Source organism: Lichenostomus cassidix, chromosome 1 (assembly GCF_008360975.1).
Source record: "Lichenostomus cassidix isolate B80296 chromosome 1, HeHo_3.0, whole genome shotgun sequence".
In the NCBI taxonomy this organism is placed as follows: domain Eukaryota; kingdom Metazoa; phylum Chordata; class Aves; order Passeriformes; family Meliphagidae; genus Lichenostomus; species Lichenostomus cassidix.
The window spans coordinates 32,593,637-32,618,455 of record NC_139479.1 but is presented as its reverse complement, the minus strand read 5'-3'; the positions used below and the strand labels follow the sequence as shown (position 1 = coordinate 32,618,455).

The window sequence follows — 24,819 nt, the reverse complement described above, 5'->3', positions numbered from 1 at the left end:
AAGCCTCGCGAGAGGAGGGGGCGGGAGGCGGCGGTGGCTGCGTGTGGCGCCCGCGGTGCCGCCCCTGTGTCCCCCCTGTGTCCCCGCTGTGTCTCCCCTGCCCCTCCGCCGGGCCATGGCGGCGACGCCGGCCTCGCCCGGCCCCCGCGGCCGCTTCGAGCAGGAGCAGGACCGCGCCGTCCGCGCCCTGGTGCGCTGCGTGACCGGCCTGCCCGAGGAGGAGCTGGGCGGAGAGCGCTTCCAGGCGGCGCTCAATTTCGCCTGGTCCAACTTCAGGTCAGCGGGAGCGTGGAGGGTCTCGGTGCCTGCCGCACCGCGGGGGTGTAGGACGGGCCGTGTCCCGCCGTGCCGCCCGTGCGCCGTGCCTGGGGAGGCGCCGGGGGCCGTGTAGGGATCTGTGCCACAGGGACAGTGACTGCTGCTCCGTCGCGTTTGAGCCGTGGGCTTTTAGGGATTTTCTCCTGCACTGTAAAAAGGTGCCTTTCTACGTGCTCATTTAGCCGCCCAAAACTGTGGTGGAGGGAGGTACATTATGGGTAAAGAGCAAGTGAGGAGGACTGACAAATGGAGAGAAACCTGGCCAAAAATGCTGTGCTGCTGATGTGAAAGGGTATCGGTCTGCAGGAACAGAACGTGTTTCGTGTTATTTGAGGTTGTCAGAAACGTAGTCTTCATTAATTTGTAATGTATTGTATCTGTAGCTCTTTAATTCTATTATACTGCCACCTAAAATGCCCTTACTCGAGTTTTACACACAGTTTTCAGTTATCACAGTTATTGTTCCACTGTATTCTGCCAGCTTGAGTTGGACTTGATGATCCTTGTGGGTTCCTTCCAACTCAGAATCTTCTGAGAAAGCTGTGAAACTCTCACATGATGTATTTCCAATTACCCGAGCTATCAGTGACCGCTGCATCTTTGAACTCTTATGCATATAAATTGATGTAGCTAGTACCTAATCCATGTAAGATCAATGCTACTTTACATTTTTCATGCTGATTAAATGAATTTTTGGGGGAGCAGTAGCATAACTGCATTGCGTCTGTGAATCCTAACTGCTAATAGGCTCAAATAAATTATAGTATGCAAATCTCACCCATGGTTTTGATCATCCAGTTGCTTGTGTAGCTGAATGCTCTTTTAGACTGGGGAATTGTTGGGGTTTTGTTTGGTTTTTTTACATGTCAGGAAGACAGAGGGAGGGAACAAGAAACTTTTGACAGGGAGGGTTGGTAAGAGGAAGGGCTTTTTTATGCCAGAATTGTTGTCCAAGGAATGTGGTTGGAACATCAGCCTGAGATTGCCTTGTGTGATATTTGCAAAAAATAAGCCCCTAGGTTGTAGCAGAAATTCTCTTTATATTCAAATTTGTGAAACTTGTGATTTATATTGTTAGATTTGATGATGTTTCTATGCTGTAGTTCTTGGATCCATCTATTTATTTCTATGCAGCACTCTAGTCCTATTCATGATGTTCCCAACTTGCCTACAATTTTTTTTTTGCATGTGTGTTAGTCATTTATTAAAGTTTTAAGTAATAGACTAAAGAATTTTCACTAATAACTTCCCTGCAGCTAAATTTTTATTTTCAGGACAGATTCTTGGTTTGATTTTTTTACTGTCTTTTCTGTGTGATGTCCTAAATCTTCAAGTTCTTAGACTTACTACCATTTTAAATTAGTGATTTCCAATGTAAGCTAATGTGCTGTAATTAGACGAGCTGTATTTTCTTAAACCTAAATGCTACATATTTAGTCAGTGTTATATTTTATCATGCTCTTATTCCAAATCCTTATATACAGCTGATAGCAGACTAATGTCTCTGTAGTTAATAAAGGTTTTTTTTTTTTTTATTTTACATTAGCGTATCTTCATCCTCCAGTGCTGCTTATTAAAAATCCTTGCTGCTTGCTTTACAGTTTCACTTTATAGTTCATTACTTTGGCATTGAGGTGATTTCATATTGTCTTTTGAATTTCAGTCTAGTTAACATATTTAACTCTTGCTCTTGATTCAGATTCAGCAGTTTTCATATCTGCCTGTGGTCATGAGGCTTTTACCACTTTCTGTCAGCTGTTGCTGGAAACATTGGTTTTGGGGGCCTGCGTATGGAGTGTCTTGACCTTGTGCTCAGTATTGTCACATCTTATTCCCTCTTTTTTAATCTCTGTATCTGGAGAACCTATTCATAGGCTAATTTATTCTCCAAAGTGCATCTTACCTTTCACAAGTTCTCATTTTGTCCCTGTACATATACCTTTGTTAGTATATCTGTCTTTATTTTTGATTAAGCTCTCTTTTCTTTTGGACACTTTCCCTTAACCTTTATAAAAAGGAGTTTCTTTTGGATTTAGAGGCCTTCCCTTGGGGGTGTTTGTTTTGCCTGTGATGCAGGTCCCAGATAATTGGGTGCATTTGACACCAATGCCTTTGACAACACAGTTCTTGATCTCCTTGCTCTACTTGACTTAGCAGACAGCATACTTTAATTGCTTAGTTTGCTGGTACAGTAGTAATTTTCCATTCAGCTTAGAGTACTGGTTAGATGTAACCTGCATTCAATTCTTCTATCTTCCAGGTCAATTGTATTTAATCCTTCCTGAGCTAAGAGATGCTGAAGTTGAATTTTGTTGATGCTTAATGCTGTTGCTGAATTAAATGTGCATTATTAAACTAATAATATTGTCTTCATATATGTAATTCAGCTTTATTTTCTTCCTTACTTAAGCTTCCCTTTAAACATATTCTAATGCAGATTTCTTACACAGATTCCACCGTTTTCTTGATGTGAACAGTCATAAAGTAGACAGAACAATAGAAGGGTAAGTTTTATGTCTATATATTAATGAAGCATTGGTTATATATATATATTTTAAAAGTTTTCTTGATACTATTTGTGTTATTAGAATACATGAAAAATTGATAATTCATTCTGACCTTGGAAAAGCTGCAAGCTGGAAAAGACTAACAGAAAAATTTCTGAACTTGCCACTCCCAAGTACTGAAGAAACAAAGGTATGTACATTGCAATTTCCTTGTTCTTTTTTTTTCATCCCTCTTGCATTTATACTGACAATGGGGGCTTCAGTAGTAATGTTGTGTTGGAAATTTCAGGTGACTTGGTAGTGGGTTTTGGACTCGCTGTTCAGGTAATGGATTTCCAGAAATTAAAATGCATTTATTGTCTTCTCAGGGCTTCAGCACATGGAATTTCATGACTTAAAGTGCGTGATCTCATTGCAGAGCAGGTGTTTTAGGGTCAACATTGTACAAATGCTGTAACTGGAGTCTAGGTGAATCTAGATTCCTGTCTGTTCTAAAACAACAATGAGCTGAGCATTCCTTATTCTTTGCCTATTTTTTTTTACCTTAAGTAATCCATCTGGATGTTTTGGGTTTAGGGTTTCCAGTTGGAGTGCTCCTGTTCTAGCTTCCTTTTTGAGACTGTGTGTGTTTCACCATTGATACACTTTGTATCCAACTAGTTTAGGATATGGAGTGGATGAATATGGCAAAAGTTGTCACAGTTAGATATTTTTCAGTGTGGCAGTGTAATAGTGAAGTGGATCTTAGAAAGTTCCTGCTGTTGAGAAATTTAAGCTTGTTATTTAAGAGGTGGTGCCCCATATAATGGTGTTCTTTAATAGAGCTGTGTGTTCTGATTTGCAGTCCAATTTTACTTCTCATTGAACTGACATTTACCTTTCGTTGCATGTTCTAGGATCCTTTTAATTTGTGGAGAAAACCCAGGAACCCTCAATAACTTACACGTATCTTCAGTTACTATACTGTAGTCTCTAGATTTTTGAAAATGTACCTTTAGTAGTTCTTGTTTTGAGACTTCAATGAAATTAAAAGCAACCAAACCAAACACCCAAGCAAGCACTTAATATTTGATTGTTGCAAGTATCCTAAGATTTTTTAAAATTTCCTTTTCTTTTTGAAAATGCAAAAGGAAAAAAAACTGGGGTATGGCTGGAGGTAGATTAATTTCATATTTGGGAAGCTAAATGGTATTTAGTTTTTAGCAGTGACACATAACTAGGAAGATTAAGTATTTATCAGTTTTTGTGACTGGTTAGTGAAACACCAGCTCATGTGTGATTCTGTCAATGACCTACTGGTTTTCTTTGGCAAACTCTGGTAAAATCAGTAATATTCAGTGAGAACATGTTATAATCCTTGTATAGTAGGTATCATGCTGCTTTATCAGAAATCTGAATTTTTTTTTCTAAAATGCTAGTGGATCTTATTCCAAAAGAGCTTTGTAAGGGTGTTCATGAATGTGTGAAATTGTATAAAGATTTAGATAGCAGAATCTCCATATGTCTAGATGTGAAATGGTCAGCTGAAGATCTTTGTAAAGTTGCAGTGAGGCCAAAGAAAAATCTTTTGATAGTAAGAAATGGTTGTACGTTGATAAATAAGATTTTAGGGAATAGACAACAATACAAATCTCTGGACCATACCAGTGTTGGGACAGTATTCTAACCTGGTTGAAGACCTCTTATTCACAACTACAATATTGGAGTTAAACATTCATCCTTAATGATTGGTGTAGATTTTCAGATGTGAGAAGATAATTTGAACATGATACTAAAATGTAATGATTTTAGCTAACTTCATTTTAGCCTCTGTTTGAAATACTCACCCATGTGAAAAGGGAACCTAAGACTTGGTTTCCTGCAGGCCCATTATCTGTGTCCTTCCAGTTCATCCACATTTGTGTGGCTGTCCATTATCCCTTGTCCTGTGGTGACTTCTTACTTTCACAATACTTGAATCTTTTCCATGTTGACCGATTGTCTGCTCAGTAGGAGGCAGCATATGTTGTCACTGCTTTTGAAAGATTTTTACACTGATTGGCGAAATAATAGGCAGAAGAAAATGGATAACATTCAGTATCATGTTGCAGATTTTATTTTTGTAATTCAGGACTGGGGAATGGGAACTAATGGGGAGCATTCCTGCAGGTAATAGGCTGACTTTGTTACTAAGCAAAATCTTTTAGACCACTTACAGACTTACTTGCTTTTTTTCTAATGTGTTTTAAAGACAGATACACACTATTCCATACTGTCTCTTCTGTTGTGTTTGTCCGATTCTCCATCCAACACCACCTATGTGGAAAAACCAAGAGTCAAAGAAGTGGGTAAGTTTACAAAATGTTTATATGGCTAATGAAAGATACAATCCGCTATGCAATCCAATAAGAAGGACATTTTTCCTCTCCATTTTATTATCTCCTTCACTTCACATTGCTTTATTGGTTGTCGTTATAATTTATACATTTAAAATAGCTTGCAAGTCTTTCCTATCCCCGTTTATATTGCATCACCTAATTAAGTTTTCCAGCCACTGAAGTATCTTGGGAACTCTCTTTGACTTGTACCACTATCACAAACAAACGTTCTCCACCTGTTCAGCAGTGTTTACATGCTCAAAGACAGTGGATATCTGTCCTGAGTCTCTGTCTTGCACCTCAATATTAGATCTCTTGAAACAGTTTTGGTGATTTAAATTCCTACATTTCCTATGTAATCAAAGAAAGTGAGATACATTTGAAAGTTTCCAGAGGGAGATCCCAGCTGCCTGCTTTCTAAAGTAGGACTTTTTCACTCAGTGCCTGAAAATGAGGCTTGTGCTTAAGTTTGAGTGGATACCATCCCCCATTTGTTTACAGTGTTGTATCATAGACTGAAAGAAGAATATTTCAGACTAACCTAAAGAAAATCTTGCATCTTAAGATTCCTTTTTGAATGATCTCTGCACATTCCCTCGGCGGTGTTTTGAATGCACTTTCAGCCCATTCCAGGAATGTGAATATGAAGAGGTTATCTCAAACAACACTAATTACAGTTGAGTAAGCTTCATGTTTAAGATATCATATGTTGTGTGATTGTTACTTTGAAAGTATCATACATCACATCATGGATATGTGGTGTCTTTTTTGGAGAGTAAGATAGTTTTTGATTTTGTTTTTTACAGTCTGGGATCCTTGTGCATATGTAAACTATACATTTAGAATGTTTCCATTGAGCTAAATGGGACTTACTAGTCAAAATAAGTGGTATGTTGCATTCTTGCATGTTTTTCCAGGATTAAAGTGTAGGGTAGTGTAACATAATATGGATAAATGTGCTGATGGCACACTGTGATGCATATTTTGAGTGTATAGGCAATAAAGTTGAGAATTAATAAGGGATATACATGGTTGTTATGTCACAATTTATGTCTTGTTGAAAGTGCATAACCTTGTTAAAGGAACGGTGGTCTAACCTTAAGTGGAAAGGAATGCCTTTTATTTTAACTGTAGAGTATCCAGATAATTTTAACTTTGGAAGTGTTTGCAGAGGAAAAGAAAGCCAGAGTTATGTGATACTTTCTATTTTATATTTATGCTTCTCTTAGAAAAGGAAGAAGAATTTGATTGGGCAAAGTATTTGATGGAAGGAGAAGAAATTTACTTTGGCCCAGGTGTGGACACACCAGTAAGTAATTTCTGAAAGTAAAAACCCCAGCTGTATAAACTGGTTTGAAGTGCGTTGGAGACCTGATTGAGTAATCCTAGATTGTCTGCTCTGCGTGTTGATTTTTGCAGGATTCCCCAGTACGTTTCTGAATACCATGAAATAACACAGACCCATGCAGAATAACAGTAATACAAATACTTTTGGTTTTCACAATGTTATGACTTAGTCCTCCAGTTAAAGTGTATACTTCTGCTGACCCCTGCTTACACCTAATCAGAACTTGCTGCAAGTCTGTGATCTTTTCCAGATCTCTCATTTGCCTGGTTATTAACACTGTGTATAACATAAATCACTCTCTGTTAGACAGTTATCTTAGTCTTAGTGTCCTGAATTTACTTCATAGTTTAAGAAAGAAGAGAATAGTTAATGTTTGGCTTGAATAGGAGCTGAATATAGATCTGTCTGTTATATTGTACTGAAGTGTCCTGGGGTTTGTTGCACTTCATAGGATTGGTCTGGAGAAAGTGAAGAGGAAGAAGACACTCAGCCCTTGAGTAGGGAGGACTCGGGTATTCAAGTAGACAGAACACCTTTAGAAGACCAAGATCCAAACAAGAAGACAGTACCTCATGTTTCCTGGAAAGGTTAGAATAAGCTGTAGTTTGATAGTGTTACATACTAAAATTTAGCAAGCTACTGCAGCTTTTTTTATTACTCTTTAGTGAGGTGTTGTGTTACAGATCTATAATTGTAGTATAGGGTGTACCTTCATTACTGATGGGGTTTTTTACGGTAGAGAAACTATGTGGAAGGTTTGATTTGATATCTGTTACTGCTAATGGAGAAGAATTCTGTTAATTTCTGTGGAAATTTACAAGGATATTCCAATATAGAAAGGAAAACATACACAGTATATACAACATGTAGTTGTATGGATATAATGTAAATTTTTGTTATCATTAAGTATCAGAATGCTGAAACAAAATTTGGTTTCCAACAGAAATAGTTGGCTTAGTTCTGGGGATGAAATGTTTCTGAAAAAACTAGGTTTATGTGGTTAAAACACTAGTGGCTTATTCTGGAATAGCTTCAGGGAATATTAAATATAGCTGTATTTTTTCATAAAATATTGTAGGGTACAGATTACCTGGTAAATGACAACTGTGTGATATATATTATATATTATATATTATATATATATTATATATATATTATATAAGCAGTAGCTATCTGACTGGGATTAGGTAAAGTTCTCTTGAGAATCACGTTTAAGAAAAAGCCTTTTTTGGTAATGTATTAAATGCCTAGTAAAAATAAACATAGTGATGAAGTGGCTGACATTTGGCAGTTTATTTTTTAAGTCAGCTTGTTTTTGTATATAGCATTTCAGAATTGCCTGAGACAGAAGCATGTTTTTTGAGAAATAATTGAAAACCATGTAAATCTCCAAGCTTATAGAATTGTAGTATATTCTGAGCTAGAAGGGACCCACAAGGATTATCAAAGTCCAGCTCCTGGTCCTACACGGGACTCTCCCCAAGAGTGACACCATGGGCCTGAGAGTATTGTCCAAATTATTCTTGAGCTCTGTCAGGCTTGTGCTGTGACCAGTTTCCTGGGGAGACTGTTCCAGTGCCCAGCCACCCTCTGGGTGAAAAACTTTTTCCTGATATCCAGCTGAAACCCACCTTGATACAAATCTGGGCCATTCCCTTGGGTCCTGTCACTAGTCACCACAGAGATCAGTGCCTGCTCCTACGCTTCCTTACATGAGGAAGTTGTAGACTGCAATGATGTGTCCTCTCAGTCTCCTCCAGGCTGAGCAGACCAAGTGACCTCAGCTGATTGTCATATGGCTTCCCTTCATGGCCATCTTTGTTACCCTCACTTGGAAGTTTCAGATAGCTTTATATCCTTCTTACATTGTAGCACTCCAAACTGCTCACAGTACCCAGGTGAGGCCTCACCAGCACTGAACACAGCTTATTTTTTAGGACTTTTGCAACATTTGGGAAATGTGACGTTTCTGTGTAAATTAATTTGTGCACAGTGGTGTCACGATATGAGTGCAGTAAAGTGTAAATGGTTGTAAATAGTAATTCATTTGAAAAGATCTGGGATTCTGCAGTTGAGTGAATAGGCTTATTAATAACTCCTTCCTGTATTTTATAAGTGTTTCCTGCATGAATAAAAACATCTTCCTAATTGTCACATGTTTTCACAGTAGGTGAACCTGATGCCCGCAGCTGGCTGGAGCAGCATGTCGTTCCTCAGTACTGGACAGGAAGAGCTCCTCGCTTTTCACATAGTTTGCACTTACATGCCAACCTGGCTGCAGTCTGGTAAGAAAACAGTATCACTTACATATTCCTTACTTACATACAATGCTAAATATTGACTCTTTAAAGCATCCTTACTGTTAGAAGCATAAAGATAGTATAGCTGTTACAACTCACTTAAAAACAGAATTAAAGGGGTACAATTTAATAAGATGAAAAAATGCTTTTTCTATAAATAGATTCTTACTCTTTTATTTAATGTTTATTAAGAGAGAAGGTTTACATTTTTCAGAGAAGCAAATCTTACTGTTGAATTTTATATGGCTTGATCCTTAAGACGGTCTGTAAGGAACTTATACAGGTGGGTTGTAAGTGGTCCTGGAAGTGAGCAGTCCCCTAAAATTTAACTTTTTAAAATGTTTTTGGTGCCTCCTTTACAAAGTAAGTCTTAAAAATAGATTTTGAGTGGTAAAGGAACATAAAGCAGTATATTGCCATGATCTGCCATGGCCTTGGAAAGAAAATGAGAAGTAAAAATAAAGAGAAGTCTAATTCTTTCGTGTCCCAAATTCTGATGTGTTAGTAATAAAGCTCATTAGATTTGCCCTTGGTTTTCTTAATTTAATGAATTTCTTAATCAAGTAGTTATTTGAGTATAAGTTGGTTGTCTAGCCAATTATGAACCACAATTTGCAATGAATAGTAGAAAATGGGTAACATGAATAGAGCAACACTGCTTCTGCTGCAGTGTTGTTAGCAGATATATGCTTTATATATATGTATGATATATAACTAGTATTACCTAATTAGGACCTTTTGAGCATGATTGCATAACTTTTGCTGCTGATGATATTATTGAGTAAAAATGCTAAAAATCGAAGTAATCGTTCTATACTTTGCTAAAATATGAAAAGATACTGGGAAAGGTTTACAAAGGATTGCATAAGACAGATCATAAGAGAAAGTTCTTAGATGGTTATGAAAGTTTCCACTTCTTAAGTAAGCTTTTGGGCTAAAATGTGAATTTCCTTATACGGGTTAGGGAAATGGATATTTTACTTTTTAGCTTGGTGTTTTTCTGAGAAGGTAACAATAAGTTTTCACAGCACTGAATGAAAATAATTAAATAATTAAAAAACCCAAACAAAAACAACCCCCCAAAATAATGCAAATCCATTATTTCAGGCATTTGCTACTTAATTTCTTGTCTTGCTATGTAAGACTAGATGATATTTGAAAGTTTTTCACAGTGTCTTGCTTAACAATATGAAAAAAATGATGCTTTTATGTACATACTTAAAATGCCCCCATGAGCATTGAATCTGCTCATATATACACATGTAGAGCAAAACTGAGCCTAAGATTACTGCTTCATTCTGACGTTCAGGTGATTCAGGTGTTATTTAAGCCATTAAATTGCTTTCATTTCCTTTTTTTCTAAGGGACCACCATTTGTACACCAGTGATCCTTTGTATGTGCCAGAAGAGAGAACACTGGTCACGGAAACTCAGGTTATACGGGAAACTCTTTGGTAAGAGTAGCATCACAAAGCTTGCATTTTAACTTTTAGTATTTCTCTCAAGGAAATGAGAGATCTATCTTTGAAGAGGTCTGAAGAAGGAATTCTTACTGAGCTTTTGATTTGCACTGTTTTTTACAATAAAGATGCTATATATGTGTGTTAAACGTTCACATTTGAGGCACTGGAACAGGTTGCTCGGAGATGTTGTGGATGCCCCATCTCTGGCAGTGTTCAAGGCCAGGTTGGGTGGAGCTCTGAGCAACCTGGTCTGGTGAGAGGGGTGTCACTTCATGGCCCAAAGCTTGGAACTATGTGATCTTTAAGGTCCCTTCCATTCTGAGATTTGCAAAGAAGAAAATAGCTTACTGCTTATTTTTTGCATTGATTATTCAAGTCTAATTGTTAAAAAGAACTAATTTGTTCTTATCTTTTCCGTATAGATTTTTAAAACAGTGTCCAGTTTTAGAAAGTAGGCTGAGTGATCCTATAGCTGGTGATTATCTTAACTGGAAAGAAACTGTAGGAAATATTTATTTCATGCCAATGTTTAATTGTTTTAGCAATAACTTACAGTACCAAAAGCATCGTACTTGATCTGTGGTCCCTCGTTACTCAAATAAAATACAGTTTTAGGCAAGAGAGAGCTAGTTCTTTTATTAGTTATATAAGTCCATTAAGAGGGAAAATTGCTATTCTTTCTGTTTCTTTTCAAGGCTGCTTTCAGGAGTGAAAAAGCTTTTTATATTTCAGCTGAATGATGGAAAAGTGACTGTCCGAAATGATATTATTGTAACTCATTTAACCCATGTAAGTTGTTTCTGAATCTCAGATGCATATATCTGTCATTAGAAAGATGTAACTAGAGGGAACAGGATATTAAATTGTTTGTGGAAAAACCATATTTCTACAATTGTGTTTTGTCTAAATAAGAGCAGTGGGGTTAATAAAATTAAATGTGCTGTTCCTGTATCTGAGAATGTGATGAAGCAATAGTGATTGCAGAATTTTATCATATTAAAAAAAATCTTGTAATTCAATTTTTAGGCTTTATGAAATAGAATTTTTGTTAGATGATTCTAAAAGGTTTTTTTTTTTTTTTTTAGAATTGCCTGAGATCTGTATTGGAGCAGATAGCAGCATATGGTCAAGTTGTGTTTAGACTACAGAAGTTTATTGATGAAGTGATGGGACACAGCCCAGAAAGCATAATGCACGGAACAGTTTCCACTCCAAAGAAGACTACTGAAGCCCCTTTCAGAACTTACCAAGCTTTTATGTGGGCTTTGTATAAATATTTCATTAGCTTTAAAGAAGAACTTACTGAAATTGAAAAATGCATAATCAACAAAGGTACAGTGCAAGGGAAGTTTTACAAGAGGGGGACACACAAATAATTAACACTGACAAAATTTGCTTTTCTGTTTGATGTTATTTTATGCACCTTGTTTTTTTGGGTTTTTTTTTGTTTTATTTCCAGATAAAACAGTGACACTTTCAATAGTAATAGATAAACTGTCTCCCAGACTGGCACAACTGAAGGTACTTCACAAGGTTTTCAGCACAGGAGTAGCAGAAGTGCCACCTGACACTAGAAATGTTGTACGAGCATCACATCTGCTTAATACCCTCTACAAAGCTATTCTTGAATATGACAGTGTTGGAGAGGCATCTGAGCAAACGGTAGGGGAAATAATTCCTTCCCTAACAGAACAGCACGCTAGAAGATTTAGTAACTAATGCATTACTAGTTTTTGACATGAATTCACTCAACCTGGACAAAAGTGGGTTTATGGAAGGATCAGAAGCAATGTTTTTTGAGAACCAAGGGGAAGGATTGTGGAAAATTGGAGGCCTGGAAGCTGTTTTGAAAGAGGGAACATTGGAACAGCTTTCCCTCCTATTTCTACAACTGAGTGATTCAGTTAATGCTGAAATTTGGGGGTTTGGATTTTTACAGCAACTTAAAATCTTTAAATGTTGTTATGTACATGTTATAAACTGTAATTGCACAATTAAGAGATCAAACGTCACCATATTGCTTTCAGTGCTTAGTATAAAAACATTCAGGTAGTTTTTTTTTCTTTTTTCCTTTAAATTCAGGTGTCCCTTTTGTTCTCTCTCTGGGTTGAAACTGTGAGGCCATACTTACAGACAGTGGATGAGTGGATAGTCCATGGTAATTTGTTTGATCCTGCAAAGGAATTTATTATTCAGAGGTAGGGATGCTTGATACTAGACACACATAATGGTGTGCAAGAAAACCTGTTGTAGAACCTAGGGTAAAGAGTGACAATAAGAGGTTTTCACATATGTTACTTTGCTTAAGACACAATTTCTTAATCATACTTCTATAACTTGTCTCAAACTTTCCATTAGGGAAATTACATAGATACGGATCTCTACCATGTATTGTTCTAGAGTACAAATCAATTATTTTGTTTTTTTCCGTCTATAGTAAATAATGAGCAAGCTGGTTTTGAGTGTACTGACTTTTTTAAAGGCAGTTAACCATTTTTCAAACACACGACATTTGCAAAAATTACAAAATTTACTTTTTAATTCTTCTACTAATATTTAGTAATTATAAATCAAATGCTGTTTAGAATTAAAATACTCATTGCTTCCGACCTGTAGTAAAGTCAATATCGTGTCTGAGTTACATGCACATACCCTAAACATTACTTGAGCTGTTAGTTTTCCTTCTGTTGCTACGCTACATTGTGTTGGTCTCTTTTTTTGACAGCTTGGAGTGGAAAGCAAATATAGAAATTAAAGTTCTGGCTTGTAATTACAAATCCATTTTCCCCTATCTGCCAAACTTAATTGAACCTCTGCCTGTTAATACATGTTGAGGTGAGCACGGAGTAAGACAACAGCTCTAGTAGTATAGTAGCAGAGATCCTTAGCATCCTTATTGTGTCCTCTTTCCATGGTTCTATAGTTGTGTTTTCAGTGCTACCAACAGGGCTAATCTCAACTTTTATTTATATTTATGCTTCATTTTAATTATCTAATTTATGTTTTTCCATCTGACTTAAAAGACCAAACTGTGTATCTGATGTAAACAACAAAAAAATCCAAAGTGAACTACAAATTGAGTTTCACCAACTCTAGAATTTTTCAGCTTTCCTAGTGGTAGTTATTTCAGTTTGGGGTTTTAAATAAGTCTGCAAGTCAGTCACTCATCATTTTAACGCTAAGGATGCATGCCACTGTGAATAGTTAACATCTGGACCAATTTAATTATAATAGCTCTATTTGACTTGCTGTTGGGGTTTATTTGGTTGTATGATTGTTTTATTCCTGTGAGCTGATTGTTCATCCTGCCAAAGCTATCATCCTTTTCAGAGTGTCTGGATAGTTTGCAAATATGGATGAGCTAATTTTACACGGTTTTGAAAGTGCTTCGTGACTGTCTTGAGAGAAAGGCAAAGCATGGAACAAAGAGGATACATATCCTCTAGTAATGAAGTTTCCTTTTGAAAAGGAAAATACTCAACAGCTTTTTATTTCTTCGCAGGAACAAAAATGTTCCAGTTAATCACAGAGATTTTTGGTATGCTACCTACACTTTATATAGTGTGTCAGAAAAAACAGAGAATGAAGAGAAGATGAGTGATAATGCCAGTGCCAGTTCTGGCAGTGATCAGGCCCCTTCAAGCAGACAGCACACAATGGTTTCTTTTCTGAAACCTGTGCTGAAGCAAATCATCATGGCTGGAAAATCCATGCAGCTGTTGAAGAATCTTCAATGCAAAGATGGTTCTCCACAGCAGGTTGCGTCAAGAGGTGAGATGTCAGTTTGTACACCATTGTGCCTTAGGGTATCCAACAGCGTGGGTGTATTTTTGATAATGGGCTTCCCCTGGCTTAGATTCATATAACACTCTGTTGAATGCCAATATTATGGTTGGTGACTTCAGGTCTCATGGAAAACACTTTTCCAACGCAAACAAATGAAAAGCGAATAAGGTTGAGTGTCTAATTTTCTTTTTATTGCTTTAACAGTTTCTTAAAGTTCTTTCCATGTGCTTGCAAAACACTTTTTTTTTTTGTTATGAGACAAAACCAGCTTGCATGTTCTAATAATAAAACTGGTGGTTTTGTATAAATAATTGTTTTCTATTACTAAGTGATTGAGTAATCTAAGATAGCATGTGGAATTCTTCTTTTTTGAAAGCTTACTCGAAAGTAGGTAAAAGATGTTTGGATATCTAGGATATTTGTCTTGAGTGATAGTAAAACATAATACAACATTGTAACCAATATTGGGTTTGGGGATTTTTTTGCGTTTCTTTAAGGAAACAAAATAAATTTTTTCATTTTGCTGCTGCTTCATGTTTAAAAGTAGAGATCATTAAATTATTTTGGAGACTCACTTCAGTGAATACTGGAAGGTTTTCAGGTGCTAAAAATTAGCTGCCTTTGCACCTGAAGTAGGAAGCTCTTTAACAGTCTCAGAAATATTTTATATTTCAGACACCCATTCTGCAATGCATTTGAACATATGCTTGACCTTAGGCAGTGGGCTAGTCCTGTCATTTAAAAATGTGTATTTGAGGGCATTTTGTTTTCTCAATAGTGGTTGAAATGTAGTATTTTAAAAGTTAGCTAGGGAATGTTGGACTGTGGAGTTCTTCTATTTCAGATGATGTTTTCTCCAATGTGTTGCCCAATTCAGATGCTGAACGGAAGAGTTTATATACACTATTCTTGGAATCGGTGCAGTCTCGCCTGCGGCATGGAGAAGAGTCTGTTCCAGATATTATTACAGAACAGCAGGCCACAAAGCAGAGTCTGATAAAGATGCAGTCTATAGCAGAAAGACACTTGGAACTGGATGATGTCCATGACCCACTGCTGGCTATTAATTTTGCCAGGTAAATGAATGATCTTCCTGCTGTGTTGTTGAGACCAGTGTTCAGCCTGGTGACATTTGGTAGATCTTATTTTCATTGCTGCTGCTGCTGAAAACAAGCAAGTTGAGAATAAAGAGGAGCACCAACAATCAGTGACAGAAGCTAAGTAGAACAACCCTTGTGCATGGTTAAAGAAAAACAAAATCGGTGAAGAATATGCTACTTGCAACTGGTAGCATAGAAAATGGGAGTAGTCTTTATCATAACACGCTTTTAGCAAATAAGTGGTTTAGTAGTGAATGCCTTTGTAAAATCTGAACTTTTAAACGAGTTTGCTTGGTTTTTGTACACAATGTCCTTGATTTCATGAAGTATATTCTTAAATCTAGTGCTTAAATCATTTAACTGTAAAAGCCTTCCAAAATTCATGTTAATTGCATAAAAATTCTTCATTCTTCTTAGTGGGGGAAGTCCTATAGAGATTATAAATACCTTGGAAATCAGTGAAAAGACAAACTCTGAAAATCTTCTGGGATTACAAATAAGAAAATAACTATTTATGTTTTTCCTGAAGATTAATTGTGTATTTACATGATTTAATGTCAGTTCTAGAAGGAGCTTGTTTTACAGAAATCACAGATAGAACTTCATTATTTCCCTTGTTCATTGGGACTATTCTATTTGTCAGAATTGCTACATTAATTCAATATCCGGTTCATCCAGCCTATCAAGGCAATACCTGCTGGGAACTGGACTTCCTCTTAGAGTGTTTCAACTGGCAGCTGGCTTTTTACAAAATATTACAATAATTTGATCCTTTTTGTGAAAAAACAATTAAACATACCAAATGTAGACTGCAGATAGTCTCTTCCCATCATACAGTATTACAGATAATGTATAGGGACTCCATAATACAGATACCTCAAACCAGTTCTCCATGTATGGGATGGTTTTGGGGTTTTTTTTGTTTGTTGTTTTGTGGTTGTTGGTCGAATTTTTACTTTGTTTCCTTATTTTTATTTTTCTTTCTTGGGAAGCTCATCTGACTGCTTGTATGTACAAAATAGTTTTAAAAGTTCTTATCAAAGTGGGTTTGTTTATTATGCTATGTGGTATTTGAGCTTGATGTTTTTCAGAAGTATGCCTTAGGCAGTTATGTGATTATAGAATGTTGTCCTTTGTGATTCTCTTATGTCTGGTAATACACAAACAGTATGATGGATCACTTTATAGGCTTGATATATGCTCTGCTTATGAATCAGCTTGTATTACCCCTGCACCATATATTTCAGAGCAGAGGACCCAAATTTGATTAAAATCTTTGAAGGTATGAATAATGAGCCTTCTTCCCTAAGTATCTTATTTTATTTTGAAGATTGTACTTGGAACAGAGTGACTTTCATGAGAAGTTTACTGGTGGGGATGTCTGTGTGGACAGATCCTCAGAATCTGTGACATGCCAGACTTTTGAACTGACATTGAGGTCATGTCTTTATCCTCACATAGACAAGCAATACTTGGAATGCTGTGGTAATCTGATGGAAACTTTAAAGAAGGATTATAGGTAAGAAAGTCGATTTCTTTTTCCTTAACTTTGTTTTTTTATTACCAGTGGTATGTCATCACTAAAAGAAGCAATTCTATGTTTTGTTTCTACTCCAGTTTGATAACCAGCAGTAAAGTCATTAAGGAGAAAAGGAGGATCTAACATGATAGACTCTTGGGTGAAACCTTGGTTTAGCTTAAATCAATAGCAAAGCTGTAATTTGTCATCAGTGGGTGTTTGGTGGGGAAATTATTTCAAACAGCATTTATTAATAGTGCTGCCATTTTAAATTCACTTCAGGGGACAGGATTTCCAAACAATGCCATTTCTGAGAATTACCTAGCCTGTAGAATAGCTGAATACTGTGAGCAATTCCACTGAAGTTAGTGGGTCTGTTAAAGCTTACAGGGAAAAAATGCCTTGGTTAAACAAAGGATTCACTGTAGACTTTGTTATGTCTATATTCAATACTGAGTTTTTGTAGTGAAGAGTTTTTTAAGATTTTTGTTTCTGTAACAGTTGTGTTTTGCATTCACTTGTAACATTTCCTCAGTCTCATTATACATGTTTCTCCCTGTTTAGGCTTGTAGAATATTTGCAGGCAATGAGAAACTTTTTCTTACTTGAAGCTGGAGATACCATGTATGACTTCTATACATCTATTTTTGACAAAATTAGAGAAAAGGAAACTTGGCAGAATGTTGCTTTCTTAAATGTTCACCTACAAGAAGCAGTTGGACAACGCTATCCAGAGGACAGTGCAAGGTAAAATGTAACACAGGCTTTAGTTATGTTTCTTTCACACTTAGCTGTCTTGATGTACTTAATTTGCATAGCACAATACTAATTATTGTGTACTCATTAAAATAATCTGTTTTAATGAAGTTTTGAGCTCTTGTCATCTTTTCTACCAAAGTCCTTCAGACTAAATCAGACACTTAGTAATTAGCAGTAAGAAATAAAAATTAATGTAACTAACTACTCATTTAAACCAGATTCTCACCAATTGCATCACTTGATTCCTTGCATAGGCTATCAATATCATTTGAAAGTGTTGATACAGCAAAGAAGAAACTCCCTGTCCACACCTTAGATGGTCTGACATTGAGTTACAAGGTAGGGAGTTAATATGGCCACAGTTCTTATTCTAGAACAGATTTGAAATGTTGTATTAGAGTGACTTGTATTTTCTGTCTTGATTATTCTCTCCTCCTCTTAGGTTCCTTGGCCTGTGGATATAGTTATAAGCTTAGAATGCCAAAAAATTTACAATCAAGTTTTTCTGCTCTTACTGCAAATAAAGTGGGCCAAGTACAGTCTAGATGTTCTACGATTTGATGGTAAGATACTTCTTCAATTAAAGATATTCTGTAAACTTGTTTTGTGGTCTAAGGATACGAATAGTCTTCTGTTTTCTGCAATAAGTAGTATAAACTAGTTAGAATTTTGATTCATTCTATAAAATTATAATCTCTTTTAGTGTAGCAAATTACGTATATTAAGATGGGGGTGCTCTTCACTTCTTTTTTAGCCTCGGGGACAGCTGCATTCATGTCTTTGTCTCTTTGATTCAAGTCTAATTAGTTCTATTGGAAACTTCTTACAGTTGCCAATTCTACAGACCTTGCTGTTGAAAGAAGATCTGTCTACCACACCTTAACGCTCATGTATAGTCTTTTTATGAGTAATACCTTGCAGACAAGTTAAGAAAATGAGATTAAAGAAATACTTTATTTGAGATTGAAACAGTAAGCTGTTGGAGATTATAGAATGAGATTTTTTAGTATTTCCTTCACCAAGTTAATGTTTATACTCTTCTATATCCACTATGAAAAGTGGATATAGACTTCATGTCTTAGAAAAACAAATGAGACAGTTGATGGGTTCATTTATGTTTTGAACATCGGCTAAGTAGTTATCTCCCTAAAAGACTAAAAGTATGTAGTTTTTTACTGTTTAAGCTTTATGGATATGACTTTTTGACTTTTTGCTAAAGTCTTTTCCCAAAAAGAGCAACACTCTTGCTTTTTTTTTTGTTTGTTCGTTTGGTTTGGTTTTTTTGTTTGGTTTGGGTTTTTGTTTTGTTTTGGTTTGGTTTTTTTTTTTTGTTTTGTTTTTGTTTTTCAGAACTAGTCTCTGCTGCAGAAAACCCCCAGGTTAAGGAAGGAACTTCATTAGAACAAGGAACTCTTCCTGTATTTGGACCACAAAAAGAAAGTATAAAACAACAAATACATCGCATGTTCCTCTTAAGAGTGAAACTTATGCATTTTGTCAACAGCCTGCACAACTACATCATGACTAGGGTTTGTCTTATATCACAATTTCATTTATATTAAGAACTTGTAACTGGAGATGCAGTATTAATTTTCCTTTAAAACCTAAACCCCCCCCCAAAACAAAAAGCAAAATGTAAATATAATATCCTTTCTGCACATATTTCAGTTTCAACTTAGCTGTTTTAAATCAGTAATTCTAAAAATGCTTTAGAGTTCTACGTGCATTTGATTGATCTTTGGATATTACTAATTATTTTTGTCTGTTTCTCCCAGTGCTAGATGACTTAAGCACAGTAATGTAAAAAGAGGTTTCTGTAAGCAGTTACTTTCTTAAGAGCTATTATGTTTAGAAAAGTGTTAAAATGGATATTTTAGTTAAATGGATTCTTCTCAAAAATCTCTAGTACGCAGTCTGAAGTCTAGTACATGTCTTCTCAGATACAAAGGCAATGCCTGTAGATACATATCTGCTCTATTACTGCCTTTTTTTGTTTTTAATAAAATTAGTATATGATCCATTTCAGCCTTTCTGGGGGTAGTCTCTGTACCCTTGTTTGTTGGCAGTATATCTGTTTATGTGAGGAATGTTGCTATGTAATTATGATAAGAGCTTGAAACTTTTGCTATTGATTGTAATTTGGAGGCTAATCCTAAAATTCGAGAGGGAAGAGCAATGAATCATGCAATTTCAGCCTCTTAAAGATATATTGGGAGAGTGTCATAATCACTTGTATGCAGCATTGGATTTAATAACTTTGGTCTTCTTTTTAAGATTCTTCACAGTACAGGCTTGGAATTTCAGCATCAGGTAGAAGAAGCCAAAGATTTAGATCAATTGATAAAGATTCATTACAGATATCTATCTACAATTCACGATCGCTGCTTACTGAGAGAAAAGGTGGGCAAAAAATTAGCATATTTGATACACTGAGTTATCAGGATAAGAAAGTAGTTTTGTACTTATTATGCTGTTTTGAATTTTATACACGCTAAGCAATGTATAGGTACTCTAGAGAAAGTGGTAGCTTTTTCCAGACATAACACTGAGATCCAGTTTCCCTTGCTGTTCTCAGCTCAGTTCTATCAAGGAGAGAGGATAAAATTTAATTCTTTATATTGAGTATTACATGACTTGTTTGTTTCTAAGAGACAGGAGGTTTTGAACGAACAGGCTTGTTAATGTAAGGAAGATGATACATAGTGGTATGGCAGGAAATGGAGGTACATGGATAGCTTTGTAACCTTGTATCCCACCTACTGTCTGTGCAAAGTCCACATCCAAGCAGTCATCTGTGAAATGAATTGGATAACAAATACAAACATCTTCAGTTTGGAAGAATCACATTGTACTTAGGAGATGGTTTTTTTGGGTCAGATTACAGGGCACAGGAGACCTTTGTATTGCAGCATAATAATGAAAATTGTTACGCTTAACAATGAATTTCTGATTTCTTGTGTTTTAATTGTTTTAGGTGAGCTTTGTGAAGGAAGCTATAATGAAAGTGTTAAATTTAGTACTGATGTTTGCAGACCGTTGGCAGGCTGGTTTGGGGGCTTGGAAGTAAGTACACATAACTGAAATTCTAAATGGTCATAATTTTGCAGTGCTGAGTATGATTTTGTGCCCAGAACCGCACCGAGCACTCCAGGTGAGGCTGCACTGGTGCTGAATGCAGCGGGACAATCACCTCCTTTGACCAGCTGGCTGTGCTGTTTGGTGCACCTCAAGATGGGGTTTGCCCTCCTGGCTGCTTGGGCTCCCTCCCTGCTCCCTCTTTTGAGTTCCTGTTGACCAGCATCCCCAAATCCCTATTTGCAGCCACTCCTTTTCCCATTTATGCTTTTATTTATGCAACTTGCTGCTTGAAGGTTGAGTGATACTGGGCAGGTCTCCAAGGCTGTGTCAAATGCTCAGAAGTTGATATATGGTCCTGAAGCCAGCTGGTGTGGACTGGCTCGCTTCATATTTTTCAGGACTAATTTTCTTTGGCACAGATGCTACCTAAAACTTGGATCCCGCTCTCCTGTGACATTGGGAAATTGCTATTTTTGGAGTGTTTTTCTCATTTAAAATGTCAGTAATAATTTGTGTATGCTGTTGATAAAGACTGAACTCAGGGCATGCGGTTGCATACTCTTGTGTGTGGCAGGAAAAGTCATAGCTGGCATAGTGTCATCTGTATTTTCTTGGGAAAAGGGAAAAAGGAAAAGAGTGACTTTTGTGACCTATGTCTTCTCCCTTGACTGGTGAGTGCTAGCTAATAGAGTCCAAAGTGGAATTCAAGAGATTGCTGGTAGCAAAGCAATGTGGGTGTCCCTTTTTTACTGGCTGTATAGGTCCCCAAGGACCTCTAAAAGAATAAGGACCGGGAAAGGCTCTCTTTAAATGCAAACCTATGTAGGAATGATGGGTGTCAGTTGAAATCACACAATTCCTTCAAGTCACTGCAGAGATTTCTGAAATTATGAGGAAATTATTAATGCTACTTTGATGGTGCTCAGATGCTGCTGTCAAAATTGCCTTTGTTTTTTAGAAGTAGCATATTCAGGCATAACTGAACTAAGTTCAAGCCAGAATTCTACAGAAAGAGTACTTCTGTCATTTACTCTGAAATTTCAGTCATACTTTGAAGATAACAGTGTGAAATTTCAGTCATACTTTGAAGATAACATAGGGGCTGCTCTGTTAAGCATTCTTCTGTTAAACTGTTTTGTAGGATGGAATCCATAGAGAAGATGGAATCTGATTTCAAAAACTGTCACATGTTTCTTGTAACTATTCTCAACAAAGCTGTCTGTCGAGGCTCTTTTCCCCATTGTAAGTACATGAGGCTTTTCACATACCTTCACTTACACAAGTTTGCTAGGAATGTGTTTATGTTTTAATCTGTTCTGATGTTTGTTGCCACATCTTAAATAATCTCATTTTGTGATTATTCATAGAGGATCATGACGACTTACTTCTTACTAAGTTAAAGACATTATTTTTTCTGAGTATTTGTGCCAAGCTTTTCCATGACAGCTATCTTCAGTTTATCTGTTTACTTGATATGGGGAAGCTGTGCAGCCAAGCAAGTGACAAGCAGTTTTCTAAACTAATCAAACTGAGTTCTGGGGGCAAAGAAGAACATTCTTTTTGTTGGTAATGGGAATGATGGCTCTGATTATATCTTGAGCAGATAAGATTTTAGTATTATGGTGCCTCAGCTGCAGCTGCAGTGAGCTCTTGGCTCTGCCCATCTGTTGGAAGTTACTTCCTTGGTAGTAGAAACAGCAGAGGATTACATGTCTGTGCTTCTACTTACAACCTGGTATGAGCTTAAATTGTTAATCAGTGCCAGTTTGAGTTAGGGGGCAATTGCTCAGTGAGATTGTGGGGCATCAAGGTTAGTTGGGACACAGATGTGTTCTCACAGCTTTCTGCACCATCTGTAGATGTGCCTAGGGGACATGACTTAGTTGTGGACTTGACAGTCTTAGGTTAATGGTTGGACTTGATTATTTTAAAGTTCTTTTCCAACTTAAATGAGTCTGTGTCTAAAACAGGCAATATCTGACATCAGTGCTACTCAAATCTACAAAAGCTTGTCTGCAGAACCATCCATGAGAATGGCTTGCTGTATATAAACCTCCACAACTGGGCTTTTTTTTGTGTACAATAGTATTTCAAAAAAAGGAGCTAATTTCTTACCAGTTCTTACCACATGAAATAACCAATGGGTAGCTGATGATGAGTATGGTGAAATATTGTCTAAACTATCAGAGACTTATAAAAGGTCTTTTTGTCTGAAATCCCATAGTATTACAAAGTAAACTGGTATCTTCCTTTTAAATGACAGAATTGAATATTGTAATAAATACATGCAGACTGCTGCAAATACAAATATTAACTACTTTTTTATGGTTTGTTTCACAGTGGAATCTTTAGCTTTGTCACTGATGGCTGGCATGGAACAAAGTTAACACCCACATCCACTGAATTAATGAACAACTGATAGCAGGATTTATGTTGAAATTCCTGTGTTAAAGAACCGTAAACATTTGGTGCTCCGGTTTAAAATGTATATAGCTAAATGATGGTGATGGTTTGGAGCTGTGTAAAATATTTTAAAATGTAAATAATGTACAGGTATTTAAGTGTGTTGGTTGTGGCAGTGTATGTATATGCTTCAACATCAAAAAACATGTATAGTGTAAAATTCATTCGATGTAAACAATCTTACTTGAAAATACATTAAATGTATTTCATGCTGAAAAAAAGGATTTTTTTTCTTTAATTATGAGTAATTGATTATTTACTTTTCCCATTAATTTTTCAGCTGTGAGTAGGTCACAGGGCAGTGTGGAGTGGTGTGACTCAAGTCTTGGTGTTTAGAAGGTTGGTTGATTTAATTTTTGTCCCTTTTTTCCTTTGAAAAAGGCTAAGAAGCATTCATTTTCTTTGCTTGGTGGCTCTTAAGTGATCTTTAAGAAGACTGTTACGAGAAGCTGATGTAAGAAATACAAGACTAATTTATCAAAATGGATTATGGCAGAACATAAAATACCAGTGTTTTTTATGTTAGATGTTCAAATGCTTACTAATTTTAGTGGTAACTCTAGTCAGCTCAAGTAGGATTAAGATGACAGTGTGTAATATATTAGTTTTAACTGTTGGATTGTTGAGATGTTTCAAAGGTAGTCAGATTTTACTTGACCTTTATCCTTCTTCTAAGCCTTTTGCAAGCAAACTTTTACATCTAACAGCTAATCTCTTGTAAAGCAGTAGGTTGTGATACAGAAGGATACATTTCTGGACAAGTAAATGTGGAACTTGTTCTGCATGAGATGACTTGCCCTGTCGCCTCTCCATTAAAATTCCTGTGGAATTCTGACATCCGTACACCTGCATTAAAAAAGCTAAAATCAATCATAGCTATTTACCTACTGATTTATTTGAATAAATAAAAGATTTAATAATTAGAATTTCACTGTGTGTTTCTGCTGAAATTTGGTCAGTAACTTAAAGTTTGAGAGCTTTTTTTTTAAGGTAAATAAAGTATATTCCTACCAATTGTGTGGCTCATTATAAAACTTTTTTCCAGCTGTAAACTAAAAATTACTTTATATGAAAGTGAATATTTGTGTTTGCATTTGAACAGGAGATCTCAGAAGGTTCTTCCAAGTTACAGCTATGAAATGTTTTGAGGAAAAGAAATTAATTTTTTTTGAAGTATAACACTGAGAAAGTTTCTGTTGCCCTGTAATATGTTCTTTTTTGTTTGACTGAGTGGAGGTTTTGCTTTAGAGAATGTTGTTTGTATTGTCCTTTGGTACCACATTACATTCTTTTTTAAGTGCATGTTTTTTTGGTAGGTGTACACCTATTAACAGAAGTAGTTTGTACTTCTAGTTTGCCATGGCTGGTTCTCATACAAGATTCTAGATTATTTATTGCTAGCAGAGACAGTGCGTTGTTTACCAACTGTTTCTTACTCAGAGTAAAATTGAATAGCATACTGAGACTTTTAAAAGACATACTTTTACTCAGAAGTTCAGGACTTCTATGTACTGGTTCATTACTTTTTGAGTATGTCTTGTACTCTGTGCTTTTGAACAATGTCATGTGGTTGCTTTATTTCGGCTTCCTCTACAGTCATTAACCTTCAGTGAAATTCCTGCTTTTCATAGCACTACCTTGGATAATATTAGCCAGATATGGGAGAAAAAAATCCTGCAATCATTCATGTTGTTGAAACAATAATTCCTAGTAAATCCCTTTGCAGATTTTACTTATTTTACGTGAAAGGCCCTGTGCAAGTGAAAGATTTAGCTGTTTCACCCTATTTCCTGCTTAGGAATTAACATTGCATTCTGCAGA

At 36.3% G+C, this 24,819-nt stretch overlaps 1 protein-coding gene across 5 annotated transcripts; it reads left to right on the top strand.

Moving 5' to 3' along the window:
* On the top strand, positions 1-23,924 carry TUBGCP5 (tubulin gamma complex component 5). 5 transcript variants are annotated; one of them, XM_085055795.1, is made up of 24 exons: positions 1-276; positions 2,769-2,822; positions 2,907-3,015; positions 5,056-5,152; positions 5,748-5,858; positions 6,412-6,491; positions 6,982-7,117; positions 8,701-8,815; positions 10,195-10,284; positions 10,989-11,082; positions 11,379-11,625; positions 11,753-11,955; positions 12,376-12,491; positions 13,796-14,064; positions 14,957-15,155; positions 16,510-16,698; positions 17,263-17,445; positions 17,712-17,796; positions 17,900-18,020; positions 18,808-18,986; positions 19,732-19,857; positions 20,432-20,520; positions 21,677-21,777; positions 22,876-23,924. In XM_085055795.1, exons 1-24 carry the CDS (start codon positions 116-118, stop codon positions 22,920-22,922), a joined length of 3,201 nt encoding a protein of 1,066 aa, XP_084911921.1. In that variant the 5' UTR covers positions 1-115; the 3' UTR covers positions 22,923-23,924. The 5 variants fall into 5 exon arrangements, 4 of the variants coding, with proteins under 4 accessions (XP_084911921.1, XP_084911911.1, XP_084911938.1 ...); XM_085055785.1 differs by having other exon boundaries at positions 8,698-8,815; XR_014850887.1 differs by lacking the exon at positions 20,432-20,520 and having other exon boundaries at positions 8,698-8,815.
* The last annotated feature ends 895 nt before the right edge of the window (positions 23,925-24,819 follow it).

Excerpts from the sequence above, each read along its gene's own strand:
- TUBGCP5 (XM_085055785.1), top strand. The coding sequence starts at position 116 with ATGGCGGCGACGCCGGCCTCGCCCGGCCCCCGCGGCCGCTTCGAGCAG. Across the intron at positions 14,065-14,956 it reads ACAGCAGGTTGCGTCAAGAG|ATGCTGAACGGAAGAGTTTA; the intron begins GTGAGATGTCAG and ends TGCCCAATTCAG. Across the intron at positions 16,699-17,262 it reads ACTTTAAAGAAGGATTATAG|GCTTGTAGAATATTTGCAGG; the intron begins GTAAGAAAGTCG and ends CTCCCTGTTTAG.